Here is a 26,405-nt window from a genome sequence, read left to right as displayed (position 1 = left end):
AAAAACAGAACACTACAAAATGAAATAAGAACAATTAAATTAAAAACTCTGTGGTAATAAAACTTTTAAAAAGAGTAAAAAAAAGAAATAGCTCTTTTTATACAGTTTATGTCTAGTAGGACCAATATTCTTCAAGCCCTCATAAACCCTGTGACTCTAGCTGGTGCCTTCCAAAAATGATGAGCCATTTCTTTTGACCCAGCTCCCTCACACTTATTCACAACTAACTGTGACTAAATGATTTCCTAAAGCCCTAAATCCAAAGACCTGGTCTGCTGCCAGAGGACAAAGGCAGTACTCTACAGAATGCCTCCCTCTGATCACCATATGCCAACTTTGAGGACATTTTCCAAAGAAATTACTCACTTTTAGAGGAAGACCCTTTAAAAATTGAATATATTATTGGCTTTTGAAGAAATTTTGTCAAGAAATGAAGAACTGGCACACAGAACTTTGGCACCATCTCCATAAGAAAATGAAAGCTGACATGACAGAAGCACAGAAGTTCCCTGTGTATAAAAAGTGAGTTCAGAATACTTACTTATGAGACAGATAGCATGTGTGTCCACTTGAAAATGATTTTGAAAGAGATGAGAAAAATATATTGTCAGTTGGAAACAAAAGCAAATGCAAACAGCACGTAAACCAATGTTCTTGGTCTTAACAGACAAGGATTTCTATTGCTTTTAACATCATGATTTTCAGATGATTTACTTTCACTTGAAATTTTTCATATAATTTTAAAAAATAAGTTACATTAGAAATAACAAGGCTAAGAAAATCTACTTGCTTCTAAACTATAAACTCCTGACCTATGGAACTTACTAGCTAGGGGAACTGTAAAACAGATGGGCTGTATTCCAGTGGAAATACAAGAGATGAACTCTGGATCAAATAAGCCGCTGTGCTAGATCGCTTCATTCTGAGCTGATGTCTAAATGTGTTTATGTAGCTCTCTAAAGTAAGAAGAAAATAGGACTGTATGAAAAACAAATAAAAAACCACTCCCACTTTAAAATTTAGTAAATAAGAAATGTGAAATGATAGCTTCAAATTAAATATAATCATAATGTTTACAATCCAGGGATAAAGGGCAATAGCTCTAAATACTTTGTAAATTCAATATTCAAAATCACCTAGCTAAAATAAGAATAAACCTCTCTATCTGTGCTTACCTATAAAACACTATTCAGAAGTAACCAACAGATAGAGTCGGGTTTTTGTTCATTCAGCTACAACAATGACTTTATGGTATCACTAAGAGATTTTCTTATACCAAAAATTACTTTGTGCAACCTTGTTTCCAACTGATCCCTCCTTCAGTTGTTAGAGATATGATTCCGAGAGTTCTATAATCACCTATTACTTACATAGTTTAAGATGACAAGAACAATTTAAAGATGATCATTATTGGTTATCTTCTCAATGTATTGACAAAATGAAGAACCACTGGTTTCATTACTTTCTGTAGAAAATGCCTAGAATAATGGCTCTTATTCTCTAATGTAGTCAGTTACCATATACCTCAAAAATATGCATCTGTTCTGATGACATTAATAAAAATTAAAGGGTCCATCTATCAGCAATTTTTCTAAGAGTATATTATTGCAAATAAGAGGAAACATGATATGCTATAGCTTGCTCAAAGTTTGATTATGAACAAAGTTTTATTCAATGAACACACTCCTTAAAATACTATATTATTAAGAATAACAATATAATGGAGCCCTATTACAATATTGTCATTGGATTCCTCAAGTAGTGAGGTCCTTTTATAATGAGATTCTATAAATACTTCAAGAATTAGTTTTCTTAAATTGAATCCAAGACAGGAAGAATTCCCTAGGATTACAGGAAGATTTCAATGTAGAAGCAAAATTTTCATTGAGCCATGTTAAAGAATTCTAAACTTTTGAATTATTACATATAAAAGTTACTCAATACAAAATTAAACTATTCTAGACTAAAGAAAATAGATAAAATCAAATTTATAATTAACCATACTGTTATCTTCCAAATGGAAACTAAACTAGATTGGATCTCCATTCTGTTTTATCAATTCCGATGGCAGTCACTGAATGATAGTAATGCAAAGTTCCATTTCTATTTGAATAGAGAATGCTACTATCTATTAAAAAACTAAGAGGATGATATAGGTGTGAACCATGACTATTAGGATAGCACATCTATTTTGTAGTGACATTAGGTTGAAATTTAGTATGCAATTATCCAGTAAAGACATATTTTCCCCATTTATTTGTAAATCACCATTAAACTGATTAAAATGCTGCATGGTTCCAAATAAATTAGCTACAAAAATCGTTTCTTGAATTGTCAACTCTTGCTTCTGAGTATTTGGCCAAAGATGTTGAACTGCCTATATATGTGGCTTAAGTCCTTCCACTAAAAGGTCTGGAATGTTATTACACAATTTATCATCCATATAAGCATAATGGCTTTCCTTACAATATTATACCATAGAATAGATTACTATGAAACAGGCATAGTGATAGCACTGATTTCATAACAACTGACAGTTTAAAGTAACATCACAGCCCCAAAACAGAGAAGAGCAAAAAAGATATCCAAGAATGGCTTATTTTGCCCCCACAGGTGAACCATTCAAATCTAAATGCTTAAGAAAAAGAGGTAGGGGGCTTACTTCCTTTTTTACATTTAAAAAATACACATGGAAAATTCACATTATAGTTTATCATATTATTTGGACTTAAGGAAAGAACCAATGCTAGAGCATTGTCTCTCACTAAGTTATATGGGATAATTCATAACTAATTCCTCCTGGAGGAGGGTCTCAAGATAAATACACCTTATACTGAGTGGTAGTACTTGGGCCATCTTATAATGAGCTCCACAACTAACAGTGCTGTTGCAAGCTTCCAGAATACTACTTAAAAATCCATATTGGAAAAGAATATACAAATTAAATTATAATAAGAAAAGCATGTTTGAAAAAAAAACAAAAAACCCCACCCCAATAATACTCCTTCCTCAATATTATTCACTTACTGTGCTCAAAGTCACTGCTAATGTGATCCTGTTTCATATAGTCTTTTGGAATAATTGTTCGGACATGGAGAGTCATGAGGTGAATAAATAATGTAGTAGCATGTCAACTATTCATATCAATTAACTCTAAACCTTAATCTTTCCTGAATTTATTTGAAAAAGAATTCTGACATAAAGAGAGGAAAAACCTAAAAGGTTAGTGAGTTTTTTTAACTATGTGGTTCAAGATTTTATAAAACCAAGAAAGTAAAAATGAAAGTTTGAAACTATGTTTTAACACTAGAAAGATCAGAATTTAAGAATACCTTGAAGGACCAAACACCTGTCAATTGATGCAGTATATATACATATATATATGTGTGTGTGTGTGTGTGTGTGTGTGTGTGTATTTTATCCACAAGGTTAAGAAAAAAAGATATAGAAAGAAAAATTTCATTTCAGAGTAGAATTATAGTAAAAAGTTCTGTATTAATTAATGCACCTAGTCCTTCTATTTAATTAATCCGTTAAATTTAATACAATTACTTTTTGAAATTAAACATTATTATAAAAAATGTTGAGCAATTATCTCTACTGAAAGAAGATATAGTATATATGTGTATGTATTAAATTTTGCAGGGAAATCAGAAAACGAGAATATTTAAGTGTCTGTTCAAATCCAGATTTACATCTAAAATTATGTAAATATTAATTAATATTATCTTACATGTGAGAAGTAGCATAAAAGAGAAACACATTCTAGGAAATGTATAAAAAGAAAGGAAAGTGGACTGGTAAGGTAGAGAGAGCACAAGATAACTGATGCACAGCCCAGGTGCTACAATGGCACTTACATAATTGTCCAAAGGCCCAGAGAAAGGTCTCCATGTTGGATAAAGAAGCACACAGAATAAGATGCAGAAGAGCTGCAATATGTAAAAGTGAATACTCCCAAGAGACCAGAAGTAGTCAAATAGTCAAATATTTAAAAGAGTCCAATTTGGCAACTTTTAGAAAATCCCTAGGGGAAAAGAGTAGGAAGTACTAAATACACACTCAAAAGTATAGCAACTGTCTCTGGAATCAGTCTGGGGTGTGAGTACGTGCTCTACTACGTTGCTGGAGAGATTTGGAGAGTTCACTTCACTCCTTCAGCCCTGGTCTCCTGATTCTAAAATGACAGGATGAGCCTAGAAGATCTTTAAGATCCTTTCCTCACTTAACCCCAATTGCCCTCCAAAAAGCAAAAAAAAAAAAAAAAAAGATCCAATCTCCTATGTGAATGTCTCTACATCTACATATGAACCTTTCTACACTGCATGTGAACATCTGCATCTACATGTGAACCTTTCTACAATGCACGTGAATGTCTGCATCTACATGTGAACCTTTCTACACTACACATGGATGTCTGCATCTACATGTGAACCTTTCTACACTATATGTGAACGTCTCTGTGTCTACATGTGAACCTTTCTACACTACATGTGAACGTCCTTGCATCTAGATGTGAACCTTTCTACACTACACGTGAACATCTCTGCATCTACATGTGAACCTTGTGAACGTCTCTGCATTTAGATGTGAATCTTTCTACACTGCGTGTGAACATCTCTGCATCTGCATGTGAGCCTTTCTACACTACACGTGAACATCTCTGCATCTACATGTGAACTTTGTGAACATCTCTGCATCTAGATGTGAACCTTTCTTCACTACGAGTGAACATCTCTGCATCTGCATGTGAAATCTCTTTTGAGGATTTTATTACAACCACTTGGTGGGGTGTAAAGAATACCCTTGCCCAAAGCCTTGCTAGTCCAAGAAGGAATTGTTAAAGGGGACAACCAAATCTGTCAAGCCTCTCAAATAAACTAAGCACAGAGAGAGATCCCAAGGCCAAAGAGGGAAGACACACAAAGAGTGCTCAAAGGTCCATGGTGGGGTTGAAGGCTCCATCTACAGAGTCACTGGGGGGACCCCTCAGTCACAGAATGGCAGCCATGAACAATAATGATGAAACCGCCTGGCCTCAGAGGTAGAAGCTGTGAAGAGGTAATGACAGAATGGCAAAAAGAGCTGCTAGAGGAAGAATCATGGAGCAGAGGAGTTCCTAAATCAAGAAAAGAGGAACAATTACATGACTTCAGAATTGGAGGATCACCAAAGGATGCAGCAATGGGGGTCCAGTATATTACCATTCTTACTAATTTTTGTACGGCAACCATGTTGGAAGTAAAAGTTGACCTTGTTCTTTCTTACTGTAATGAGTTATCTCTTCTGGCATGGATGAAATGTTAAGTTTAGAAAATTACCTAAGTTTCTTAGTAGAGGCAGGTCTCACTTGTTTCTATCAACCTCAAAACCTCATATTTTGCTTCCAGGGGAGCCACAATTTCCATTATTTCTGAAGTATTAGAAGAAGAAAGAATTAATTTGACTCTTTATTAGCTCAAGTGAAAGTCCTTTACATGTTGCATTTTCTGTAGGGTGGAATAAAGGCTCTCCCATATACAATAAAATTGTTAGCCAACGTGATAGGTAGAGAGTTAAGGGCTCCATTACCTTTTCTGTAAGTACCTAACATGATTCAAGTTCTGAGGTTCCCAGAAAAATGCTGGGTAGTGTGTGAGACAAAAAAGTGACTTGTAGAAGCCCTCCCAACACTGAACTGGCTCTTGCCCCTGTTGCTGCCTTTCTTTGGCTGCTACCTATGGTGCCAAGAGATTCACTAGAGGATGGGTGGAGGCGTCACTCCTTAACCTAGAGTTCTAAACTTTCTGTGTATGGTTCTTTTCAGTGCTTGTTATCTGTCTACATTTCACTTGGTTCAGCTACTTTCCAGGCCTACCTACTCTCTTCTAAGTCCAATGCTGTGATTCTACTATTAGACCAAATAGAACAGATCTTAATCATGACGTATGCTAATAAGCACCAAAGATCAGGGTTCTCTTTATACACCATGTATTCAAAATTAAGATATATTTCCAAGACTAGAACAAAACGGCTCCTCATTTTTTAACCTTGTTAAATCACTGAGCTACTCTTTCTCATACCCCTCTTCATGGAAAGACTCCTGTACATTATAGGGTTGAAATCCTCTATGTTAAAGCATATATTTTTCAGATCTTTCTATATCTATTTGGACATATTTTCTCAGGTAAATTATTTAAATCTGTTTAAAATTGTCTCCTCCCCCCATATGATATGAAGGTGTCAAAACTACTATGAATATCAAGAGGTCCTGATTTCAAGATTTATCTGCAATGTCTATAAATATGTCCCTCAAACAACGTAATAAACCTACAAAACCAGTTAATTACCTTAATATGGTGTCACCTTAATGAGAGATAAGGAAGTATATGGTCTAATTTACAGATGAACAAGCTCCTATTTATAAAGTAAATATCAAGGGAGAGGCAAAGCTCACAAACATTATTTGTTTGAATAAAATCAATTAACCTTTTGACTTTTATAAATGGGACCTCTAAGTATCCTAGTGATCTGAGAGTTAATTACATACTAAAGGGTCCAATTTTCACCTAGGGAATAGCTCTCTTATCAGCAAAATCAAGCCAGTATGTTATTTAAACCATAATGGTTTTTCATGGTCTAGTTTCTTGTTGACTGTAGAAAAATAAAACACTGCCCCAGAGCCTTCACTCACACTTTCCATCATCAATGACTCCATTCTCCACTTTAGAAGACAATGTTCTAATGTGGCTGTCCTTTATGGACATGAGGCTGACTACAGAGAACCCTGACCAAGAGGCTAGGTCTACATCTAATCTATCTGTCTATTAGACAAAGTTACTAAAATGCAAGGCCCATTTCCCTCTGTCTTACAAATATCCAATACCTTTGATCAAATAAGGGACCCTATGTCTATCAATCACTTAGAACTACACCACATTATTAAACTCTAGGTCCTTATAGAATTCCTTCTACCAGTCCTTGTACACAATCCCTTTATTTGCATTCAACATTCACCAGCTGCCTATGCAGCCTGCTGTCACCTTGACTCTGAACAAGTATAAACCAGTGATACTGTGCCACAGTAGGCCTCGCTTCAATGGTAGTATTCTGGCTCTGTTCGTTGGTGCTTATCTCAACTTGCCTGTAATATAAGCAGTCAGTGATGATGAAAACACCCAAGCACTCGCATTTGTGGCAGACCCAAGATTCAGAGTCACATAGAGTTGACACCATTGCTATTTTTCCCTTGCTTTGAAACCTGACACCATGTTAGTGTTACCAAACATTGTACACCCTAAGGAAATGATTTGATTAAGTTTTTATCATTTGGACAACATCTGCCAATGTGATAGAATTCAATGGAAGCTTTCAACTTTGTGTATTTGTGAAAATCTCTAACTATAAATAAAGTTTCTGGGGCACAGAATAGCCTCTCTCTTCAGTTTCTTTAGAGTTATATTAGTTAAAATACTCCATAATTTCTTCCATGTGTCCCTATATGTACTACATAAAGATAACACATTTCTTTACAGAGGTAACTGGAAGAGGGTCTTAAAAAGGTACATAGCTTCATCAGTTGGAAGAGTTTTGTATTGGTCTCACAATATCTTTGAGCACAGCTTCATGATGGACCTATTGTACAGCTTTGCTTCACTTCACCAATGATGGGGAACAATCTAGATAGTGCAACTAACATACAGTAAAGAGACTTTACTGTGGCAATTCAGGCAATCAATACAGATGACATCTCTCTAGCTTTATTGTAAGCACAAATAAGAACGCTTGACACAGGACTCTTATTTAAATATTAACAAATAACTTCTTGATATTGTTTTAAAAAGATTAAAAATTGGCAGCAGTTTGAAATAAATGTAATAAAAGAATTAAATCAGAATTCCAAAGGGCCTATTAAATCCTGTAAAGGTTCCATTTTAAGCTTAAGAAAAAGGAGACATCTGTAAATCAAAATGTCAAAATCAACAGGAATACTTCCACTGGAGATGGTGAAATATTTTCCTGAATTCAACCTCCATGTCCTATAGGTAAGATTCTACACAAAAGAATTACAACAGGAACAATTTTCCTCTTCCAGACACAGAAAAAAAAATATTGACAACAAAGGTGATATATCTGTTTAAGTGAGAAAAATGTGATTCTATATTAACATATATTTATCTGCGCTTGTAAACAACCCAAAGAAGACTCAAGAATGGTACATGTAAGTCAGCTGAGAGCAATCACATTCTATCTCTGCTGTTGAAGTTTAAACCAAGATGTTCTTTAAAAATAAGGAGCAACAAATAGATGGCAATAAAAGCAAGTTTTGTTATTAGATCTAATTCTGTCGGTACTTTATATTTCAAAATATACAGAGGTCCCCAAATCAGAAACAAAAGGGAAGTTAATGAACAAATTCCTCTTCATACCAGCAAGAAGAAAACTATTTGATCATATTTACCATGGAAGAAAAAGCAGTTAGGTACTCATCCAAATCACCAACTGCAACATGAATCAGTAAGAAATTAAGTAGTGATTCAATCTAAGCTTCAAAATGATCAATACCATTATTTTTCAAGCTAATAAAATACCTGCATTCTTTCATAAATTAGCAGTACATGCATTTCAACCTATTAGCCAAAAATTGAACATTTTGCCATAAAAAATTTCTTACCTTTTTATCATATACATCTTGCCAATTTACTCCAACAAAGAAACTATGCCTCATAATTTCTTTTGCATCATCTGGACCTCCGCCAAGGCTATCAGGGGAGAAAGTTAAGTAAATATTAACCATATAAGGAAGGAAAATTTCACTGAGACTGTAATAGACTACTTTTGAACAAACTATTAGTAAGCACCTTTCCAGAAGAGAATACATTGAGCATCATAAATGAAAACATATACATTTCTTTCCCTCCCCCCCCTCAATTTTCAGGTCAAAATATAGATTGGTTTGACTTGAGATATAGGTCATTGATGGCTGAAAAATCTGGGTAGAAAAAAAATAAAGAATACCACAAGAAATATAACTAATTTATGAAATTTTCATAATAGGATTTCAAGTTACTTTTCAAAGAACAGTATCTAGTTTAATTCATACATATTATGACTCTGCTGAAGAATATGAATAAATAAAAGCATTTTAATAACAGTAACAAAAAATGGTAGTTAGTTGGAAGACTCATAGTCAGGCAAGAAACTGATTTTTAGTGGACTATTTATTTATTCTGTAAAGGTGTAAAAGGCTTTACACACAGAAGATATTTAGTAAATGCTTGTTGCTGACACTGCTGACACCAAGTTGTGCTTATTCATAGCTGTGTAGTTATGACAAAAATATATTCTTCGAAAAACAGTTTAAATGCAGACCAAGTTATGATTGGATGAAATCTGCTATGAGTACAACTAGTCTGGGCAACAGAAGGTATGGTCATAATGCACTAAAGACTGATTTCCTATGTCACTACTGAAAACCAGTATCATTACTTTACAATTAGATGCAGAATAATTTTGTTGCTACCATTAAATGTCTTATTTGAACTTGTGAGGAGACAGTGAAAAAGTAGAACTCACACTATTCTCAGAAATGGCAGGAATATGAGGAGAAAATAAAGGGAAAGGAATTAAGGGACTAAAAAATAGGCCATTATGTCTTTTCAAGATTCAGGGAAGACCTAGTATTATGAGCACACCAAATCTGGATAAGGGAAATATAAGAATTAACTTCTATTTGAATATCCTGAAGGCTCAAAGTCAGGCCAAGAGAAGGTGGGTAGGCTCTCTTTACAGCTTGAGGCGATTCTTAGCAAAAAACATTTTTAAAAAGAGGCAGAGGGATCCTGAATTCTTGAAAAGAAGTTGGAAATATGTTTTGAGAAATACTCAAGACAGTTTACTCAAAATGTCTTCCATCTCCTTTCATAAGTTAATAGTTTTCTACTAGTTTTGCAGTGTGGATGTTTTAAGTCTATGTAATCAATACATAAAAAACTACAAATTTTCTTAAGTCACCTTATAAGATATCCTGTGTCAATGAATTTTCCATTCCTTAACATAAGATCAAACACATCTATGCACCATCTAAGAATATACCCTACTTGAGAAGTAGGAAAGTAAAAATATTTAATATCAAATGCCCTCATAGTATTAAACCACACCAAATTTGTGTATTGATAATTGCCTTCATTGTAGTCACCAAATGACTCAAAAGTGTTATATCAGACCTGCAAGTCAATTAATATAAATAATTAATAGTGATCAATTAGGTGGCACAGTACATAAGTTTGGAGTTGGAATCAGAAAAGCATGAATTTGAATTATGCTTCAGATACTACTTTTCTGAACCTGAGCAAACCACTTAACTTCTCTGTGCCTCGGTTTCTTCATCTGTAAAAGGGGCATAACTGTATCTATCTCATAATACTGTAATGAGTCCCATGAGATAACATATGTAAAGTGCTTTGCAAACTTCTGATTAGTTATTGACAAGGAAGGGCAGTATAGGACAGTAGCTGGAGAGCTGGCTTCAGGAAGCCCTAGTTAAAGTATACAGTTTAAAGTTTAAAGCTTTCCTCTACCCATGTTGGCTACATAACCTTGGACAAGCCTTTTCACTTCTCAGGGACACAAAGAACATGCTGGCTAATGATACAGAGAAGTTGCTTAACAGTACTTCTGAGAGGAATTTCCCCCCACAGAGAAAGTCAAACACTGACAAAATCACAGGTGTGGACCCCTCAAAAGAGGGGGCCATTTTGATCTGTAGTATTCAATTCTAACAAATTTTATCTCTTTTTAGTATCCATAAATTACAGATCCCATGATCTGTATTCCAAACCAAATTCTCAACTATCTATTCACAACAGTTAGGAACATCTCAGAAGCCATATTTCCCCCCTTCTTTATAGTATATATTATATTTACATGGAATCATGACTTTTCTTTTAAGAGGTCTCTATTTCAATGAGAAAAACACATGTACCAATCATTTTTACAGTATTCTATCTCTGTGGTTTTGTGACACAGTAAAAAAGAGTTACAATTAAAAAAACATCAATAGTTTCAGATCCTGAATCTATAATTATAGAAATCTTAAAAGAGATTCCCTTGTGTTATTGGCTTCAAAGATCAACCAAAGTGTCAGTGTCCCTTTCCTCCAGATAGGAGGTAGTGGAGTATAGTGAAAAGCTGACTGGTTTTGGAAGAGAGTACCAGGGTGCTTAGCCTAGCTCAATACCAACGTGACCATTAGTAAAACATTTAATGTCTCTGGGCTTCAGACTGTTCATCTGCAAAACAGGTAGACTGCCATGACCAGATGACCTCTAAAGTTCCTTCCTACTCTAAATCTAAGATTCTATGTCTCTCCATTTAAAAGGTCTTCAATGCTGTGAGACAATGCAAATATGCAAGATAAAAAGGACACATCTAGGGCTAGGTTGTGTCTAAAAGAAAACGTATAGAAATACATACACACATATGTACATGGTGGCCAATGGCCAAACTAAGAACGATTTGACACACATAAAATACTATAAATAAAATATCCTAAAATTATACATGTATATGTATATGTGTGTGTATATCTGTGTACATATATATCCATCAATATGTAGGGCAGATGCTATAGACTAATGAGCTTATGCCAACCTATGAATGAATTGTTTAGACAGAAGGCTTAAAATACTTTAAGTTTATATTAGATTAAGTTTGTATTGAAATCTGGAGAGAAGTTAGCTGTACAAGAAGACTGAACTATAAAATTCCTCTCAAGAGGCCTTTCCATTATTTTCAACTTTTAAGAATAGGCACTGATTTTCAAAGGATTAGTAATGTGCATTTAAAGTTACTTAAGATTTATGGTTGCAAAATATATGAATACGATCTCATCTGAAATTAACCCAGTGAGACTGTTAGGGCAGAAACTTTTATTTTACAGATGAAGAACTGAGACTCCAAAAGTGATTGGCCCCAGATCATAAGGCTTATAAATGGCAGTGTGTAGGTTTCTGATTTTAAGTCCAAGACTCCTTCTAGTTCATGACACTAATGGATGCTCTCTAAGCATTGGTGGAATAAGCACAGGAAGTCAAGTCAAAATCATGAGTACATTTTCTGACACTTATTTGAAAGAACAATGCAGCCCTTTTTAGGTATTTTTTTTTTTAAGCAATCGGGGTTAAGTAACTTGCTCAAGGTTACACGGCCAGGTGTTTCTGGGTGGGTGCTAAGTGTCTGAGCCTGGGATTCGATCTCCAGGTCTTCTCAACACTGGAGCCGGTGCTCTTACTCGCTGTGCTACCTGGCCGCCCCTAGGTATTTTCTAACATCTATGGTATGCCTGAAATATTTTTCATTTTTATTCAAAGGAATAAAATCTGTGAAACATGTTCTGATCAAAGTAGAACTTTGAGGATAAAATCAGTTTAGAATAAAAAATAATAATAAATAAAATTTCCATATTGTCATAAAATACGAGTTCTTATCTTAAAGAATAAGAATATAATGATGCTCTATAAACCTGATGAAAATAAAAGAATTTACCAGAAAGTCAGAAAAATAAAAGTATTATTTCAATAGTATAAAGGGAACAAATAATTTTCCCCCCACCCCAAACTCTTTATAAGCAGATAGGTGGTACAGTGAAGAGTCATGAAGACCTCAGTTTAAATCCTGACTCAAGAGACTTATTAGATGTGTGACCCTGAGCAAGAAACTTAACCTTTACATCAGTTTCCTTAGCTGTAAAATAGGGGGTGGGGGGTAATAATAGTACCTACTTTCAAGGGTTATAAAATCAAATGAGATATTTGTAAAGTGGTTTGCACTTAAGGCACTATGTAATGCTAGCTATTTTTATTATTTTCCCCAAAACTTCACTTACCTCTTCCTAACTTCTATGATTCTACTAAGGGCATCACACAGTATTCTTCTGATAACTCAGGGATGCAACCCAGGAATCATCTTTGTCTGCTTGTTCTCTCTTATCTTCCATAACCAGGTGCAAAGTTTTGCACATTCCATCTCCCCAGCATCCCTTGCATCTGTCTCCTCTCCACCCTTACTTGTCTAGTTCCATCCCTCACCACCACCACCCCACTTTCTTTCTCCTCTTCACTCTATCCTCCACACAACAGCCAAAATGAAATTCTGAAAGCATGGTGACCACATCAAACACCAAGTCAAAGAGCTCCACTGGCTCCTTTTCCTCTAGGAATACAAAATATAAACTCTTGTGGTAGAGTTTTTTAAGTCTTGCACAATTGGATTCCAATTTACGCTATCAGGCTTTTGTCTCACATACAAGTCAGTTGAAATGATCTATTTTTCTCTGCATACATTTCATCTCCTGCTTTTGCAGACTGGCCATCATGTCTGGACTACGTTCTTTCCTCACTTTGTCTTGAAGAATTCCTAGATTCCATCAAGGGTCAGCTCAAGAGCCACCTACTACAAGAAGCCTATGTTACCTCCAGTTTCAGAGTGTCTTAACCTGGTTTCCATGAACTAGTTTTCAAAAAAATATTTTTCTAATACTTCAGTATATACTTGGCTTCCTTTAAAATGATATATATTTTATTTTTACATTAAAAAATATGATTCTGAGAAGGGATCTATTGGCTTCATCAGATTGTCAAAAGGATCCAATACCATAAAAAAAGTTATGAATCCCTGGTCTAGTTGCTAGTACTGTGGTGAGGTATGTGTGTATATGTACATGGGTGTATTTATGTATGTGTATATACATTACATGTGTGCATGCATATACATATGCACCTGTTCGCCTTCCTCCTTCCAACATAATGCAGGCTTCTTGAGGGAGGGGCTACCTTGCTTTTATCTCTTTAGCTCCAGTGTGTGGAGCACAGTGGCCAGCACATAGTAAGCACTTAGTAACTGTTGATTAAATATATGAACTATAGATATAATTATGCATAAATATACATTAAAATGCTTATCAAATATTCTAATTATCTGTTCTATCAATCATCTGAAGGAGGAAGTTATTGATGAATTATCTTATTATAGATGACACTTCTAAAAGAAGGAAGCACAGAAGTAGAAAGAATACAGGAAATCTATATTCTAGTCTGGCATAAAAGAAATCAAATAATGAGGACAATTAAGGAACATTAAGTGAGATGGACAGCAAAATAGGTGTCACATAGCTCTTCTGAATACTGTTGCACAGTATGCTTTGTGTTGCTGATATGGGGGAGACTAAGGAAATCTAAGACTTTGGTAAAAAAAAATGTTCTAGACTGAGATGTTAAAGAAAAAAGTACTATCTGGCAGATTTTTCAAAAGGTACCCCAGTGGAAAAGCTTTTTAAGGATATATTTTCAATCAGCATTATTTGAGCCTTACCGTTTATTTGGATCTTTTATTAAGAGTCCTGAAAGTAAGGATTTTGCATCAGAAGAAAGAGTTCGAGGAAATTTAATATCCTCCATTAGTATTAGCTCAAAAAGTTTCTCATGATCCTGGTTGTAGAATGGTAATCTCCCACACATCATTTCATACATGACAACCCCCAAACCCCACCAGTCCACTGCTCGGCCATAGTCATTATCTTCTAATACCTAAAAGAGAAATGACAAAAAGAATTAAACATTGCATTTTAAGTACTTTGGGTGAAACGTGTTTTTATTCTAACATATTATGCCACTTTCATGAAGAGGTAAGCAGTTCTGAAATTCTGTCATATGTACCATAGCTCTTTATTATACCAAATATTTGACTTTTATAAGACATGTTTTTGCATCCAGAAACTATTAATGGACACCCACCCAAAAAGGCAAAAAATAACAATATAGTATGCCAAGTAAATCAAACATAAGAATACCAATGAATCAACATGGAATATGGGTTTAGCTACTTGTACTTTCTGGTTACCTTTCTGCTAAATCTCAAATCACAGATTAGGTGTCAGGGCATACTGATTAAGTACTTCTAATAGGCCTTAATTACCTACTGAAATTCAAGAAACTTCCTGCCTGCTAAAAGATGAAGAAAACTGAAATAAGTTGATTTCACTTGCAGGGCCTAGAAAACAAGTGTAAGAAAGAACACAGACATACTCACTGCCTTTGTATGAATTTTTAAAACTTTTTGAGGTCCTAAATAGCTAAAAGTTTTAAGGAAAATCTTTGAAAATAATAGAATCAGATAATTTCATTTTTTGACTTATAAGAAAACGTTAATGCCTAGAGCTCTATTATATTAACACAGATATATTACATGCATATAATATCCACTGAACTTCATTCTTTTTATATGATAAATGACATTTAAAGTATCTAACTGTACATGAAAAATAGGTTTAAAAAGAAATTTTACTACTTTGAATAAGTCAGGAAAAACGATATTAATTTAATGTAACGCAGCCTTTTGGATCTCAGTGTTTTATGTGATATGGACATGGGAAACCAGACAGAAAACAGATACCCAGATTTTCTATACAATTCAGAAATCCCTTTCTGTAAATATCTGATAAAGAAGGAAATGGTGGAAGTCAGTGCTACATCTTTATTTTCAGACATGGTCTTATTATTGCGTATAAATATTGTCTCTCTTAGAAAGAAAATTTTCAGCTATATTCCAGAGATATCCAGATAAAATTTCCAGAGATTTTCCAGAAGGAGAAAGCTCTTATACCAACAGATATTGTGAAGGAAAAAGAGCAAAGAATGACTGCATGAAAAAGAAAGGAAAAGAAAACCCAGATCTAAGACATTATATGGAAATTAATTTTTTAAAAGAAATTCTAAGCTGATTTCGAAGATGGTCAGCAGTTATCTATAGGATGGACTAATATACTCTGCTCATAGTTCAAATTTTTGTTTTCCAAATCAACAGAAATTTTACTTTTTAAGGTGTTTTCATTTTCTTTTATTCTTTTTAATAATTTTAGGAGTCTTAGCTAACACATTAAAATGGTTACAGGCTAAACCTAGAGCTCCAAGGCAACTTAGAGTTTATCTATTTCAACCCACTCATTTCACTGATGAGGAAAACCTGAGGCCCAAAGGGGTAGTATAACTTGCCCAAATTCTTTTATAATATGTAGCAGAGTGAGATTTCAAACCCAGGTCCTCTGACTCCAATTCCAATGTTCTTTCCAGTTTCTGGTGGCTAGTGGCATTAGGAAAAAAGAATAGGGGCTGGAGCAAGAGTGGGGAACCTGTGGCTTTGAGGTCACATGTGGCCCTCTCAATCCTCAAGTGCGACTCTTTGAATCCAAACTTCACAGAACAAATCCCTTTAATAAAATAATTTGTTTTATAAAACTTGGACTCGGTCAAAGGGCCACACCCAAGGACCTAGAAGGCCACAGTTTCCCACCCCTGGGCTAGAATGCCATTCAAAGAAGAAATCTGGGTTCAAAGGATAAGTAAGTCTGAAATTACAAAGTAATTATCTACTTTATACTAAAAATCTAGAGGCCAAAGAGCCATCCAGTACTTGAGGACTTTTAAGGACAAAGGTAAGAATTTAAAATGAATCCATAAAATGTGTATTTACTGACTGGTTGCTATGCTAATTATTAGATTCATTTTATACACACATACACACATTAGAAACCTTACTGCCTAAAAATATATTCTTTTTAAAAGAAAAAGTCAAGATTTCAATTAGGCAGAATCTAAGAAATTCTGAAAGCAATTCTTTTGTTTTGGTGGATGAGGAAAAAAAGAGAATTAGGTGAAACATTAATCATTATATTAATGAAAGTGGAATACAATACCTCCTCTTTGATAGTAAAACCTTTGGTAGTTTATAATCTAAGCAAGAAATTATATGGGAGGTGTCACACTCCAAATTAAATTTTTTACTTTTGGAGGAAATAAAACCATTTCAAGTGCTAAGAATTTATTTTCACTTTCATGAAATAAAACTCATGGGTAAAAGTTGAAAAAAATTTTTTTTAAGGAGTAAGAGGTCTTTTTTCATATATTTAAGTTGGAATAAGTTGTCCAGGTATAACTTTTAAATGGCCCAGATTTTTGATTACTACATAAGGGAATAACTTATGGCCAATAAGAAGGGCATACTGCATGTGGGATATTTATCTAATTTATACAGGATTTCACCTAATAACAACAAAAAAATGTTAGGTCTCAGCAAACCTTTTACTGCATTCCCACAATAGCAACAAAACAGTGATCCCAAAAAAAAGAGCCAAATGTGGTTTTTAACCTCTTTTTTCATAAAACCATAAAAAGCATAAAAGCTGGATTAACTGCCTCCCGAACCCGCATATCACCAGCCGGGTTCTCATCCCCAGCTGGCAAAACTGGCAACCCTTTATTTTTGTTTAAATACCTGGTTTACAGCCAGAAGGGAAAGTGACTGCATAAAAAAGGTTTTATTTTTGAAGAGAAATAAGCAAATGAAAAAATTAAAGTGCATTGTAGAAAAATCTGTTTCAAATTAAAGTAAAATAGATTTTATACAGCTTTGTAAAATGAATACCAATTCCCAAAATAAAAATGTTTCCTTCTAAACATGCAATCTTTAACTGATGTGTAATATTATTTATATATATATGTACATACATATATATACATCACATATATAACTACATGTATAAGTCTTTAAAATATTACTTCATTCTGAGGAAAATATGCGCTCTTTGTTGGCTTTATATGCCAACTCAAGTTATACAGATTATTAAGGGGGAAAAAAACAACACCTGAGCATAGAGCAGTCTCTAACGAAGGATTCTGTCAATTCATGTCTTTAAGATAAGAAAGATTTCTGTTCAATCTCACACCCATACAGTCATATTCCTTACTTATCTAAAAAAAATGACAGCCTGGATGATCCCAAAAAAGAAATGATAAAAACAAATTTCTATTCACAGGAATATGTTCCGGAATAAGCCTTGACTGCTCATCCAACGAGTTTACTTTCTTCTTCTCCCTCCTTAATACTCTATTATGAGACAACACATTGTGTTCAAGACTATATCCTTTAAAGATAGCTTTTCCTTCCTTCCATTAATTGTATCCCCTTTCTCAAAATTATACTAAACTTTCTTTGTGAATGATGTTAAGTATCTGACTCCTTTCTTTCTGATCTTGGTGATTTTTCTCATCAAAAAGGTTCAATAGTGACTATTTCGTGATTGTTATGAGGACTTGTTTAAACTCAGTGGTAACAAATGATGTAAACACAAAAGTGAAAAATATTTAAACATACAGTAGAATTCCAATGAATAAAATTTACTGTACTGACATGAAAATTCTATGGGTCAAAATATGCTTCTTAAAACTTACTTAAAAACTTCAAAGGATTTGTGATTTTATTGGCAATGGTACTTCCTTCACCAATGTGAATCATAACCCCCTTAATCTGGTATATGATCTTTATGAGCTTTTGTCTTAGAAAAAAATAGTCACCTATTGGCCAATTTCTAAATGTAGTTAGTCTGAGGCTGGTCAAAGGATAAAGGCATACAACCCATCAAGGGGCCCATTTATAGCCTTTCACAACTTTGTGGGATCTTCTGGATCTTGTGCTTTTGTGGCACATTCTTCAAGAGCCTTTAATCACTTCTATAACAGGATTAGGCATCAATTTAAGATCGAATAGCATAGAAAATTCAGGTAAAATCCTGATACTAATAATCTGACTGCAAAACTCATTGTTACAAAGCTTTAACATAAAATTTTAAATTAAGTTTTAAATCCATGTGTATTTTCCACTTTATAGGTATCTTTTTCACCTTATATTTCAAATTACAATAGTCCAAGGGAAGACCTGAGTCAAATGTTCCCTCAGATACTTAGTAGTTGTGTGACCTGACCCTGAGCAAATCACTTAACCGCTCTCAGCCTCGGTTTCCTCATCTGTAAATTGGCAATAACAATAGCATCTACTTGACAGGGTTATTGAGGATTAAATGATAGAATACGAGCAAAACAAACGCACATTTTAAAGTTCTATATAAATGTTAAGTTTCTGTGGTTATTATAACTAAATACGTTGTTTTCCAGATGTGTGATTTTACTGGTGTAGAAAACACTAACATAGAAAAAGATTCACAACCTAGGTGCAATTTGTAAGATTAAAGAATTGTTTAGGGGCGACTATGTCGCCCAGTGAATACAGCACCAGGCCCTGGAGTCAGGAGGACCTGAGTCAAATCCGGCCTCAGACACTTAATACATACTAGCTGAGTGACCTAGGTGACTTATCCCCTATTGCCCTGCTTTCCACCCTACAAAAAAAAAAAAAAAGAATTGTTTACGGGAACTGAGAGGTTAAATGACCTCAGTCAGAGGGTTAGTAAATGAAAAGGCAGGGCATGAACCCAGGTCTTCCTGAGTCCAAAGCCAAAGTACTATTAACCATGCCGTTAACCATTATTAAGGCCAGAATTTCTTTAATGGTATGTTAATATTTTATGTTAAATAAAATTGTACGTGTTACAGTGAAGGCTCAAAATATCTAGTGGACAATAGTTATCTGCACAAGTTTGAAATGCAGGGTAATACAACTTTCAAAACTTAACCTAGGACAAACCAAGGCTTTGTCTCAATTCTGATTACATATAAGTAGTGTCTATGAAACAAGTAATCCTACTTACTGACTCCCCCTCATACAAAAGTCTTCAACAGCCAAATATATATATATATATATAAACCTTTACCAAATAACTATAGTTAGCCAGATTCCAAGATAGGAATAAATGAGAGAAGAAAAAGAAAGTAATTGAAGAAAATGAAGAAATACACACCCTTTCTGTGATAGTACAGTTAAGTTACATAAAAAACACAAGAGTACTAACTAACATATACCTTCTACATGAAGCCCTTTCTGATCCGCCCAATTTACTTTGCTCTAATTGGGTACAGATTCTGCACCCTCTTATTTAAATATATGTTTTCTCTCTCTGATATGCTCTTCAAGAGCAAGCCTTGTTTCATTTTTGTCTCTGTATCCCCAAAACATAGCACAATGCTGGGCATGTAACAAGTACTTAATAAATGTTTAATGATTGATTTATTAATAGAAGCAAAATTTTACTCCTTTTAACTTTTGCTAAGAGCCAGAAGTTGTTTCATTCTGCCATTTCATTCATAGGGAGATATAAGTTTCAGAGAGGTCAAGGGTAGAGATGGTAAGCTATTACAGAGAACTATCTGATGCAGAGACTTCCTTCTATTAAAGGGTGTAGATAAATAGAATTGTTTTTTTTAAGTCCACTTTAAATGTCTATTGCACAGCCTTTGCTTTTTTTTCAAACTTTTAAAATATTTTTTATATTTTAAATTGTGACCTAGAGACAGGAGGCCCCATGTTCCAAAAGGATATGGGGAAGTGACATTTCTAGTACATGAATTTAACTAAAGGAACTTAAAAAAAAATCTTTAACTCACATCATGAATGAATAAATCATTCTTATTCCAATTGGGAATTATTGGGTAGCTGAAGAAACATCTCTTTTAGCTGGCTCACAGGGCCACACAACTGTACCTAAGGCATGCAATTATAAGGAGGTAAAGCATGCCCTGGAGTGGCTTACTGCTCAATCAATAATTTTGACAGAACAGATGGGGGGAAAAATTAAACATCTAAACAAACTGTCTGCACACCTATGTTGTGAAAGTAAACTGCGAACTTAGATGCACCAAATTACTGTTAATTCATTTTTAAAATGTTGCCTATTAACCTTGTATTTCAGGTGACTAACATACCCTTTTATATTATCTCATAAGTCCATCATGTACTTTTATCATCAAAGATATTTGCTTGCCAAAAACTATGACCATTAAGAATTTTCCAATTCAACTTGAAAAAAAAATATTTAGTTACATGAGGCTGAACTTCTTTACAATACAGAGAATTATTCTTTTTTTCCTTCAAGATGCATCATTAAACATCATGACTTTTTGTACTTTAATTTTAATTTTTTCCTGTACAATTCTAAAGTGCTATAAAAATTCTTGAGACTGAAAATGCAAATTCCATTTGCTATGAATTAGAATGTACTAAGTTGTAGTGCTCACCCTTAACACATACATACGTATACATACAAACACATATACTTTAAGGGCACTATACTTAAGAAGCAAACTGCAGTTCAAACAGGAAAAATATTTGAAGAGAAAATATTCAAATGGATGCAGATGCAATCTTATCAATGAAATGACTTTTAAAAGGCATGTACCCCCTTGTTTCCTACAATTCCATTGTGCACAGGCTACTGTGGTGCCACAACTAGCTCAGTCTTTGCAAACATCTTAAACAGGGAATTCTTTGTGGCTTTTGTGAGATGTGCCTTAATGGAAATCAGTGAGGAATAACTGCAGAAATGCCCAGAAGAGGTAGTGGTGATTTGGCTTTGAGTTTTCTGGCTTCAGAAAGCCCTTATTTAAACTTCACATGGAATTTACAGAATCGCAAAGTTGTCCGAGCAAGAGCACTGAGATGTTGCTACAGCCAAGGGAGCAAGCACATCAATCAAGGAAACAGTCTTATAGCTGCTTCTGGAGTAAGGACACAAGTATTTTAGTTCATATTTGAACCAGAGCTAAAGACAAGGCAGTGGTTTAGGATGATCCAGATATATTACACAGTAGTTTGGCAAAGAAAATGGAGCATTAAATATTTTCACCTAAATTTTCACTCATAATGGCTGTGTGAATATTCTTAAATATGAATTCAAAATAGAAACTTTATCTCTACTAAAAAGGTAGCTGTGATCCTTTCTCTTACTTTCCCCAAACCGGAGAACAAAGCATCATGAAAATTAATATCTGAAAAGCGCATTCAAGAAAACAAATGCTGCTTAAATCAGTGCCAATCAATGAAAATTCTTAGAAAAATTTGGATACTTTCTTGAGGGTGTGTGTATAAAAAGCTTTTTGTAAGTATAGAAGAAAGGTTTATGTGTGTATGTTATGTAAGTGTTGCCTAGGACTTGGCATGGGGCTTGCCATAAAAGAGAAACTTAATAAATGTTTGATGACCTGTTGACTTGGTATGAGTCAGTCAACAAGCATTTATTAAGGGTCTACTTAGGCCAGTCATGCTGGAGATTTTTCTTTTCACAAAAAGCTTGGAAATTGCAACAATATAACTATAACCTTAAGACAATAGTTCCACTGTTTCTTATGGACTCAAGGAAGACAGTGTAAAATGTTATGCTTGTCACCACACAATTATTTCTGCTGATAGTTCTTCCTCTGGGTTACGGATGTCAATGTACTTTCTTTTTGGCTTCAGTTTCAGAAGCCTTAAAAAAGGCTCAGAAACAAAATGCTGATTAGGAGCTATTTACACTTTGGAATGACAGACACACTGTGTCATTTACTGTAAGTAGAATATAATTTCACCCTCCAAAGGGAGGAAAAACAAAACAATTAATCACATTTGCTACATATGATATCAAATTACTTACTTAAAAAAAACAACAACAACACAACCCCTACTTACCCTTAATTTGCTTCTACCTCTTCCTAATCATAATGAATATTTGAGTTACTAGCACTGGATTTGAATATTTAAAAAATTTATTAATTTCCAAAATTTTTATTTCATTATTTATATTTTGCCATGTAGCATTACACTATATTTGAGAAAACATTTCTACTTAATTGGAAATAAAAGTTATTAAAACAATCTGATGTCATAAGTTCAGGGTTTTTTTGCATAAAAGTGGGTCAAAAGTAAGGTATTATATAAGTAGGTCACCAAAATGGCTGGGTAAAATTAAAGGTAAATGTACTTTCCAGAGGTGTTTAGAAAAGTAAGAAAAATGCATCAAAATAATGTCCTTCGTTACTAGAATAAAAAATCATATTTTATACTTGGATGAAAAACAACCGTAGACATTTTTCTAAATACCAGCTGAACCTTGCTAAAATACATTTCCTTACAATTGAATCATTTTTGTAATGTCTTTCTGTTAGTTCTAACTTGACTATCAAATAATTTTTATTTTGACACGATTACAGAAGTGCATTTCTCTAGGTTTCCAAAACCACCTTATTCAACCTTCCCCATCTGTCACCATCTGCTTCTTTTTAGCATGTACTTTTTGTGTGATCACATAAGCATGTGAAAAATAACTAACATTCAGATGATTATCTGCTGGTACATTTGAGGACTGGGCATAATAAAAGTGAACTGCCAAAACGTACTTAACACTTTTAATTTTGTTGGGTCTTGCATGTAAGCTACATTTGATTTTCAAACTGTTTTACAGTTGGAAAGTTGATCAGGTACTGCTAACTCAAGACCAAAGCTGAGACTCTAAATAATTAGCACCGCATAAAACAGTGTAGATTCAATGAGAGCCATACCAAATAGTAAAATTTAACAGCAAGAGTTTATATGTTATTTCTACTTTATTCCATAACTTTTTGGGTGAGAAAATACAATATTCATTGCAAAAATGTATTTGTGGGGTCAATTTTATTTCAGATTGAATTTAATCCTTGCAAATATGAGAAATTTGAACACAATAGCTTTTCTAAATTCTTACCACTAATGCATTTGAAAATGTTAGTAGGTTAAATATAATATTTATTTATATATTTGCCAAGGCTATCTTTACAATCCCTTAAAAACATAATTTTGAAACAAAAGGTCAACTTTCCAAACCAAAGAGACCCTGGCCTTCATCAAATGATGTTATCCAAGTAAAATAGGATACAGTGGCATTCTAACATTTTAGTTTTAATGAATGGCACACACAAACTAATTATGTTTATCTTTGTACCCAGCTACAATTACTTTCAAATGTAAGTGGAATTAAAAATTTAATGCAAAGAATCTAAGTAAAATGTAAATTATTCTTCTAAAGATTCTTTTTCAATTGAACCCAACTAAACATTCTTGGCTACATGAAATTTGAACTGCATGTTTTACCTTAAAGACAAAATATACACAAAGGTTTTGAATAATCTTGTCTTTCCATTAATTATTTTGCATTTACAGCATTTGGCTATGCCATAACAATGTCAAGGTATCATACAGGTACGCAAAAAGTAGGTTGCAACAAGAGGTTTATTTTATGAAATTATACCGTTCTATGAGAATGGGAAATGGTTAGAAAAGTTCATTCTGATGGAGTTAATGGTACGTATTCATGTGAAAATATTTCTGGTCTAAAACAAGATTACTATTCTTATGACTACTAAGCACTGAAAATAACATATTTGATATTTTCAGGGCCCAGATGAACCTGAAAGAAATGACCTAAATAGAGATATAGATTTAGAGAGAGTAGGAGATATCATCGGGGAAAACATAAAGGGTAGATGTTATAGATATAATCTTAACAGATTCTTGATTTAAACTTTCATTTCTTTTTCAAAAAAGCAAAATATTTATGTTCTAAGCTACCATAAGATTTATATAAGTGATGTGTATGACAAATATTAAAAAAATTCAAAGATCTGTGGAATACTGAAGGTAAAATATATTCTCCCTCAACATATAAACCATGAGACAAACAATCTTCATGAAACACCGTGGATAAAAACATCACTGGACACATATCTGTTGTCTCAGCAGTACGGAAGGACTTCTGAAAGCTAGTACTCTGCACACATAACCTTCAAGAACCGAGGGCAACTCCTATCTCATTAAAAAGTAGCAAAGTAGGTGGTGGCTAGGCGGTGCAGTGAATAGAGCACAGGCCCGGGAGTCAGGAGGACCCGAGTTCAAATCCAGCCTCAGACATGTAACACACACAAAAATATAGCTGTGTGACCTTGGACAAGTCATTTAACCCTAATTGCCCTGCCTTCCCTCCTCCAAAAGGCAGCAAAAAAAAAAAAAGATTAAGTATCAAAGCAGCGTTTTATTCACTACCATTGTCCATATTAAAATGTTATGAAAAATTAGTTATTTTAAGCATCAGCAACCTTAAACAAGAGCCTAAGTAATGGTGTTCATCACTTTCCTCTAAAGATAACCAGCTGACACTATAAGTTGTGCATCTTGATTTCTAATCTTTCAGGAGGTGATCTCATTTTAATAATGTTAATTCTGTAAAATGATCTTACAAAGTATATACGTATTTAAAAATAAGAAACAAAATGTTCTTAATAAAAGAGCAATTCGTAATTCTTTTTTAACAGAAAGCCCATTTTAAAATAACTAGAGTCTTCTTAACTGGTATTCTTGGTTTTTGTTCTTGGGTACATTTGCATAGGAAACAATATCTTGGTTTCTTAGGAGATCATCTGTTTCTGAAATGAGATTAATTATCTCTTTTAGAAATATTTTCCCCTAATTATGACATACTAATTCTGTTTTGCTAAATATGGCAAATGTATAGCACAGACAAATGAATTCTGGAGAAACAAATAACTTGTTTTTCCCTTACGTTTCCTAAAACAACAGTATCCTAAAAAACATGATATTGTACCTGATTTAACAGGGAATAGTGTTTTCTGAAATTTTAGCTGATATATCAACTGAAATTAAGGTTCTAATTCTAGTGTATTTCATATTTCAGGGAGGAATGTTTATGATGTCTCCACACATGATATTACTGGAAATTAACCATATTTAAAATGCCTTTACTTGAATTTTTTTGTTCTTGACTTTAGGAAACTCAAAATTTTCTAAATGCAAATTGTACCTCTAATTAACAAGAATGTTCCTGTGGAAATATAATAATGAGTTCTAATGATACTAATAAGTCATACCAATTTTGTAACCACAGTTGCATCCCGATATTTAACAATTACCATTTTCTTTAGCCTTTAGAAAACATTCATAGACAAAACATATGACTCCTTGATTTCTAAATTACAACTTTTTTTTTTTTTGCTGAATAGTGGCATACTATAAACCAGCACCTCATTTTCCTGAAGATCAGTCCAATGGTATCCTTATTACTATGTAGATTTTAATTATAATTTCTCATTTTTATTTAATTTTAGTTTTTGAGACTCTGGGTCTCCTTATCTTGGCCCATCCCCATGCTAATCATCATGGAAGGTTTGACTTCTTTTGTTTCTGACTAGGGTTGAGAAGAGCAGGGAATAAGCATTTATTTAGCACCTACTATGTGCCAGGTGGGAGGCAAGTGGGTGGCTCAGTGGATAGAGCACTGGGTCTCAAGTCAGGAAGACCTGAGTTCAAAAGTGGCTCCAGACACTTACTATCTGTATAATTCTAGTCAATTCACTTAATCTCTGCTTGCATTAATCCATTGGAGAAGGGGAAATGGCAAAATACTCCAGTATCTTTGATGAGAAAAGCCCATGTATGATACGGTTTAAAAGGGTCATGAAGATTTATACACAATTGAACAAAAACGATGTGACAAGCACTCCGCTAAGCACTTTTACAAATATTAACCCCTTTTCTGAGGGTTTGTCATATTAGTCCCAGACTTAGTGGGGACACCCAATTAGCCTAGTCTACAGAAGCTCAAAACTCTAAATTCAAGC

The 26,405-nt window shown here is 34.0% G+C and overlaps 1 protein-coding gene across 1 annotated transcript in view; it reads right to left on the bottom strand.

The window, feature by feature from the left end:
* The window catches only part of AKT3 (AKT serine/threonine kinase 3), a 170,228-nt gene that overhangs the window by 43,947 nt on the left and 99,876 nt on the right, over positions 1–26,405 (bottom strand). The window contains exons 8-9 of the mRNA XM_069064467.1: positions 14,350–14,564; positions 8,654–8,741 (exon numbers count right to left, since the gene is read on the bottom strand). Of these exons, the coding sequence (XP_068920568.1) occupies positions 8,654–8,741; positions 14,350–14,564 (303 nt within the window). The remainder of the gene's footprint in view (positions 1–8,653; positions 8,742–14,349; positions 14,565–26,405) is intronic.

The sequence above is a fragment of the Petaurus breviceps genome, unplaced genomic scaffold, assembly GCF_028583685.1.
Source record: "Petaurus breviceps papuanus isolate PSGF00001 unplaced genomic scaffold, PetGlider_PUasm1.0 90633, whole genome shotgun sequence".
Lineage (NCBI taxonomy): Eukaryota > Metazoa > Chordata > Mammalia > Diprotodontia > Petauridae > Petaurus > Petaurus breviceps.
This window is presented reverse-complemented; position numbering and strand designations above follow the sequence as displayed.